The sequence below is a fragment of the Simochromis diagramma genome, unplaced genomic scaffold (genome assembly GCF_900408965.1).
Source record: "Simochromis diagramma unplaced genomic scaffold, fSimDia1.1 OVJJ01000822.1, whole genome shotgun sequence".
In the NCBI taxonomy this organism is placed as follows: Eukaryota; Metazoa; Chordata; class Actinopteri; order Cichliformes; family Cichlidae; genus Simochromis; species Simochromis diagramma.
In genome coordinates this window covers 3,671,181-3,678,832 of record NW_024387520.1, presented here as the reverse complement: position 1 = coordinate 3,678,832, position 7,652 = coordinate 3,671,181, and the positions used below count along the sequence as shown (strand labels likewise).

Sequence of the window (7,652 nt, the reverse complement as noted above, 5' to 3'; positions counted from 1 at the left end):
AATAGTGGGTTAGCCAGACTTTATTTTTGCTCAAGGCATACATGCTGTAATATTCTTTTTGCATTTCCCTCTTGCCAAAACGTACATATGAGATGTTACAAGATGTTTGATCCCACTGTTTGTATTCAAGTCCCATCAAAATTTTAAAGGGCATTTTGTTCTGACATTTTGCAAGAGATACATTCTAGACTGCTGGCTCATGTAAAGAGCATATAGTGAGATTAAAGTTAAAAAATTATGATTTATTTATCAAACCACTACAGCTCTGGGTTGACTAAGTAAACACACTTTATTTTAGCATAACATAATTGTCGAACACATGGTAATCAAATACACTTAGCATTGTAAAAAACTATTAGCTATACATAACCAGTTGATGTCAGATTAATAGCTGGACTCTGTAAATAAACCAAGAACATCAACATCAATCATCATGCTTCTTGAAAAAAACCCAAATCTGGCAGCTTGAACAACCATAATTAATGTAAGTACACAGAATTCTTATGTACACATTATTTCTTTTTAACATTAATCTGTTCTATTCAGAGAAAAGTGTAGAATTTAAAAATCTGGAAGTTCTTTTTGTGCCTTTTCTACTAATCCACCCACTACTGATTTCAGTGCAAAAACTTCTCATTTCAGCAAGTTAGCTCATGTTTTACTGTCTTGTTTCTGAACTAAGCTCTTCCAAGAAAAGTTGTTTAAAACCATACGGCTCCAAAACGGCCTTCTAAGTAGGGTTTGAGCTGGGAAATTGAAGTGAAAAGATTTAAAAGTAAAAAAAACTAAGCCAAAAACTAACCAACAGTAAGTTATGCTTTTTTAAAGCCTACATCTAACTTTATACAAGATATAATCTGTACGTGTAATTCTTTCTGCGAATAGTTTATCTTGTGCCTTTTTCTAAATTTACAGAAAAGGAGCTTTTATAAAGGTCTTGAACAATAACGCCTGTGCCTGCTTATGACTGTCAATGGCCACTGACATCTAACCAACCATCCACTAAACACTAGAAAATGGGTATAGTAGACAGCGGTGCCAGACAACCCCGTTCCCCATCCTTTTATTGAAATCTGTGCACTAGCACTTGATAGCACCATTTGTGTCAATTTCAGAGGAACCAGAAATCTTATCTGCACTAGTGACTAATTACATTTTGTCACTAAACTGTTATTACTTTCATATAAATTTAGACCCAGTTGCGCGGCATTTCCACTACACCAAAATGCCGTTACACTTTCGTGGAAGACCCAACAAACCTGTAAAACTAAAAGCTGCTCTTGATTGCACCACAAAGGTTGTGGCATGACAGTTCATTATTAAATGTTGTGCAATACTATTGTGCAGCATCTATGATTTGATAACTAACTGGAATGACTCAGACTCATGCCAAAAAGTGCTTTTTCAAAATGTTTTTAGGATGTTGACATGATTGTGAGATTTTAAATGTGTAACTTTTCTGTGCAGTAAGTACCCATATACCTATGCACATTTGCCTAGCAGTCCTCAGTTGAATTCAGGTTAAGTACTATACACGGATCCATGCTAATACCGGTATAGTTGTGGTCTTAAGTGGAAATAATCTCACACCTCCACTTAAGCCAGACAAATGAGGAATGAACAAAAGAATATGCCAGACAAAATAAGGTGACAGACAGAAAGAGAATGATCCGGTACTGGTTGTAAATAGGTGTGAATTACAGATATGTGTGCATGCTCTTACAAATCCAAAATATGAAAACATGACCTTTTATCTAAATGGATATTTTAAGATATAGCTTCAGTTTCCCGTTTTTAGCTGGCAGGTGTGGTCCTCTGCAGCTCTAGCTCATCTACTTTAAAGTTTCTTGTGCATTCACAGATGCTGTTTTGCATATTCTGGTTGTGATGGGTGAAAATTTGAGTTATTTTTCTTTCCTATTAGTTCAAAACAGATTATTAGTCTCCTCTAACCTCTGGGATCAATGGGACATTTTCACCCAGTGAACTGACATTTGCTGGCCAACTTTCCTTTTCCAGACCATTCTGTGTAAACCCTGGTGATCGTTGTGTTGGAAATCCCAAGACCAGCCGACATGCCATGAATTACCATACCAGATTAAAAGTCACTTAAATAATGTGTTTCTTCCTTATTTTGATGCTCTGTTTGAACTTCGACAGATCATCTTCAACATGTCTACATGTCTAAATACACTGAGTTGCGATCGTGTGATTATTTGCATTAAAGAACAGTTGCAAAGACATCCCTAGTAAAGTGACCAATGAGCATTTGCACAGGGAAACTGACCAACAGTTGTTTATAATCAGCTGAAAAACCTATGACACTTTTGGAGGGTCAGAGAAGAAGCATCATTGGTAAGTTCTTAGCTGTTGAGCTGGCAGCTAAACTATGTTTAAGTTAGAAGATACAACTAAGTTATGTTTTGCTAAACAATTTTTTATTGATGAGGGAAATATGTTGAGGATGAAATATTATTCGAAATGTCTTGACGTGTGCTTAATCACTGGGTAAGAAAAATCCCAGAAAGTTGATTCCGTTCATCTGCACGTGGCGTTTTCCGTGGGAGAAACGTTTCATCATTCATTGAACTGAATTCTTCAGTCTCAGCTGACTGCATGTTTTCCCAGCCTTGTAAACAGCACAATTGCACAAGGACCGAAACTAGCACTATTGACTAACAACTGGCCATGAGGTCAATCTTAAGTGACTTCAGGAGAAACCTGCACTCTACTGAAATTGAAGAAGTGTGCACCATGTGCAGATGAATGGAATCAACTTTCTTGGATATCATTTGTAAAGTAGGAAAGAAAGTCATTACCTCATGATATAAAGGATCCTGCTCTAATTTGGCACCATCTACAAAAGAGGCAAATTATAGCAAAGAACTGTGTTTATGTCCATTGGTGTATATGCATGAAAGTTGAAGAGAAAGTGGCTCTGTAAGAAAAAAGGTGAAGGACTATGAATCACAACACACAGTGGGGCGTGGTACAGAGGGTGGGTGCAAGTTCAGGATTGCCTCTGTCCCAGCCCAGGTCTATGTATGTATTAAGAGCTCTCCTCAGCTTCACAGGCACTCAGGAGACCCTACAAGCTGTGTGTGCGTTTCTGTGTCATTTCTCAAAGTCATCAACCTGTGACAAAAAGACATGGGCAGACAAAAGGAGTATCTGGATAAACTGTCACGCTTCTTCCAGATCCGCAACCTGCTGCTTCGTCAAGCCTTAGCAGAGTGTCTTGGCACGCTCATCCTTGTAGTAAGTGTGTGTGTGTGTGTGTGTGTGTGTGTGTGTGTGTGTGTGTGTGTGTGTGTGTGTGTGTGTGTGTGTGTAGTTCTGCGTGAGAGAGTAAACATGCACTAACAATTCACTGAGTAATTAATAAATTAATACATGGAAGCACAGTTTTTACTCATGTTTCAAAGGTAACTAACAGAGAATTGAGATAGGATAGGACTGATAGGACCTGGTTAGACTTGGTTAGAGGCAGGTGAGACACGGTATTTATCCAGAGAGGGACTGCTTTTGTTTTGTTTTGTTTTTTAAAGGCTGACATCTGTGTGTATCAACTGGATTTCTGATTAGCTGGACAGGAGAATGCAAATGGTCTTTAACAGTCAGATCCTTACCATATTCTTATAAATTACTGTGCCAAGTTCGGGCTACAGTTTTTTCCCCGCATGACGATGCTGCAGGATTTCTTAGTTTTTCCATGATAATCCGATCTCTGATTAGAAATATGACTAAAACCATGAAACACTGCAATCTCATCAACTCACTGTAAAAAGGAAACTGGCTGGCTGTCTGCTCTTTCTGGTTCTTGGTTAAGTTCATTTAAGATTCTTTTTTTTAAAAATACAATAAACAAAGTCAAATTGTAAACAACACATCAAAATTAATAAATGATAAAACAAAATAAATGTTTTTTACAATCAGGAATAGGTGGGTCTCTTCTCTCTATTCATTCAGGATGAGGACCAGATGAATGGCCTGATGTGGCTATGTGAAGTCTTAACAGTCATTCGCATAGCCACATCAGGCCCGGAGTGAAAGTCCCAACATTTTATTTGCTTCTGTCGGCTGACACGGCATAAAAACATCTTGACACGAGCTCAAGGCAGTTTACATATAATGCACCTGGACAAGTACTTAAAGTGGCCCCTAAAGCTGCTTGAGTCGGTGAAGTTGTAGGTTTATAAAAATTCTCCTCAGATATCAGGCATTAGACGTGGCATATTTCAGTGTTAAATTCGGCACAATTTGCAATAAATCACATAATGCAAACTTTAGTGAATGGTGTTTGTATTACTGATTGGGTATTTATGAAATAAAATATTTATTTTTATGTCATGTCAAAGTAAAAGTCATTTAGAGCGTCACACATTATTTAATAAACAGGAGTAATATGGAAGTCCAAATCTCAATGCGCCTGGGTTTGAGAAGTACATAGTGTGACTACTGATGGCACAGGAGAAGGTGTGGTGCAGTTATTCATCAGGGGATACACGTCAGTAATAACATTATTGGGTAGCTGAAAATGGTATTGTGCAAAAGTCAATCAATCATGAAAATGAATCATATCACAGAAATACATTTGCGAACAAAATTTTACAGGCATAAATAATATTTTTGCACAGATAAAGTGATTCCCTAAGAGCTGAAATCTTGTCATATCTGAGCATGTGGGCAGTGTATAGGGCTGTTCGATATAACGATATATATCGGATGACGATATAAAAACGTCTATCGTTTCATTTTACGCTATTGTTTGTTTCATGGTGTCGCAAAATAAACTGTTTACGGCAATATTTTTTCATCGTTTTGATGGTCACTGTAGTGGCTATATTAATTTCTTAAAGTTCTCTCTTTCTCTTATATTTTATATAACCACACTAGGGAAGGACAAGCACCTGTTTTTATGCGTTGTGGTTAGCAACAACGACGGTAACAGCATCGCGTCCGCTTGTTTATGTTCCACGTAAACCTTTCACAATAAAGCTCAAGATCCTGTTGAGACTTTTCAAAATAAACTGAATCACGTGAAAGAGCAGATTATTTACGGATGAGAATTAAAAAAGAGCCGCCAGGTACTAAAAAAATAAACCTTAGACTCAAACGTTAGAACAGGCTTTTCCCCGCAGCACGCCGTGTAATAAATACTCACAAAGAAAACAGCGTACTTTACAACTTATGTCTAAAAATGTATAGTTTCATGCATCGGTTAAAACACTCGACTCCAGCTACATGACACGCAGCAGGAAACACTTCCCGCAAGACGAGCTGCCCGAGATTCACAGAATTTACAGAAAATGTTCCATTTTTGTGATTTATATCATTATCGGGACGATAGAATTCTTATATCGGGATATGAGATTTTGGTCATATCGCACAGCCCTAGCAGTGTATGTCAAATAGAGGACAAAATAAGTGACAGGCCTAAAAATCCGTAGCCGGCACATGAGAAAGGGTCTAAGTGTAAGGGTGGAAGCGTAGGTAGGCACCGATGTGAATGTCTACAGCCATCTGTAAAATACTGTCCAGGCTCTGTCATGGTTTGGGGCTGCAAGCCTTTGGTTCCTGGGATCTTGTCAAACCTATGATTATATAACTGTCAATATATCCGTATATTAACTGTTTCAACAACAGAAACAACCATAATGTTGTGTACTTTGTTGTGTAACTTACTAGGATCCAGCTGAACTTGCTTTTCTACTCTTTCTTCAGATGTTTGGCTGTGGCGCTGTGGCCCAGCGGGTGTTGAGCGGTGGTTCCCATGGCTTGTTCCTTACTGTCAACTTTGCCTTTGGCTTTGCTGCCATGTTAGGCATCTTGGTCTGTGGCCAAGTGTCAGGTAATCAATCAGATTTATGGAAGTGTATGATATAATCAGCTATGGGTGTGCGTGTGTGTGTTTGTGTGTGTGGCTTTACTTTAGGCAAGGCTGTAATTTTGTGTAATTATGGACTGCACACACTGACATAATGTCAACATCTGCATTTGCAGGCGGCCATCTCAACCCAGCAGTAACTTTTGCCTTGTGTCTGCTTGGAAGAGAGCGCTGGAGAAAGTTTCCCATGTACTTCCTCTTTCAGACAATTGGTGCTTTTTTTGGTGCTGCTATTATTTTTGGCATGTACTATGGTAAGTGAAGACTTCCAGTGGTCAGTCGGAACTATCTTGGTTTTTTTAAAGAAAAAAAAATCCATGGTACATTTCATTGTTTGTATCCCTCTAGATGCTCTGTTGCTCCGTCCTGGAAGTTTTAATTTTACTAGCATTAACAACACGGCTGGCATATTTTCAACTTACCCTGCGAGGCATCTCACACTTGTCAATGGTTTCTTTGATCAGGTGCTCTTTTGAAACTCAAACATGTATCATACACATAATTTCAATTCTGAAATAATAAATGATATATCCCATTATTCCTTCTTACTTGTACCCCTCCTCAACACAGATTATTGGCACAACAGCGCTCATAGTTTGTGTTCTGGCCATTGTGGATCCTCACAACAACCCTATCCCCCAAGGGCTGGAAGCCTTCACTGTGGGATTTGTGGTTCTTGTCATTGGATTGTCCATGGGCTTTAATTCTGGCTATGCAGTGAATCCTGCCAGAGACTTTGGACCACGTCTTTTCACCTCTATGTCTGGGTGGGGGGGTGCTGTTTTCACGTAAGTAGACAGATTTTATGCATTTTTCCTTCACATTGCCCTTCCACTGCTCTCTGTTTGTTAACCCTTTTTATCTGGCAATAAGTGTGATCCTGTCTGCCCGCAGGGCTAGAGACTGCTGGTTCCTGGTCCCTATTTTTGTCCCATTCCTTGGTTCCATTCTTGGCGTAGTGATTTACCAGTTGATGGTTGGTTTCCACACAGAGGGAGAAGCACGTGACAAGAAACAGGGGACAGTCCAGGAGAACCTCCAACTTGCCAATGTTGCTTCCTCAAACAACTCTAAAGAGGCTACCAAAGAAATTTACTGAGGGTCTTGCAGAAATACAGCTAGTCACTGCATTTGGGAATGCACAGTATAACAGCAGCATGTTTATTTCCTGCCATTTTTCTCAAGCTATCTCTGTCTGTTTGGATTTTTCCCCAGATAGTTACCGGTCTTGTTACTGTATCAGAGTTTTGAAAAATGACTGTGTGAGTAGAAAAGCAAATTCAGAAACACAGAATTACATTAATTCTTTTATGAGATGATTTTGTATTTCATTCTCTATAAAACTTCAGTTTTTACACTACTTTATGTTTAATGTTTTTTTTTTTTTTAAGATAGGTAGTGTATGCATATATATATATATATATATATATATATATATATATATATATATATATATATCAGACAGACCTTTGTCTATTAGTTTCTGTGCTTTTTTGTGCTTTTTTTTTTAGCCTATTTCAATGTTAATCTGCTTGAAAATAATAAAGTACATTTCGTTTAAAGTTCATAACAGTCAGCAGCATATTTTAGTGCAGACTGTGTTAGCTGTGTTCTCAGGTGTTGACAGATTGTGGTGAGATTATAATCTGCCACCGCCACCTTTTCTCTGAAACCAGCTAGAGCTGCTATGATTTTAAAACTGAACTTTTTTCCCTGAAAAAATGATTTGAATGTCATTCAACACTATCAAGTACTTTTAATTTCA

At 38.2% G+C, this 7,652-nt stretch overlaps 1 protein-coding gene across 1 annotated transcript; it reads left to right on the top strand.

Moving 5' to 3' along the window:
- The first annotated feature begins 3,051 nt into the window (after nt 1–3,051).
- On the top strand, nt 3,052–7,252 carry LOC120726187 (aquaporin-3-like). Its single transcript, XM_040019583.1, has 6 exons — nt 3,052–3,258; nt 5,725–5,851; nt 6,004–6,141; nt 6,236–6,351; nt 6,458–6,675; nt 6,782–7,252. Exons 1-6 carry the CDS (start codon nt 3,151–3,153, stop codon nt 6,984–6,986), a joined length of 912 nt encoding a protein of 303 aa, XP_039875517.1. The 5' UTR covers nt 3,052–3,150; the 3' UTR covers nt 6,987–7,252.
- Nucleotides 7,253–7,652: the final 400 nt, after the last annotated feature.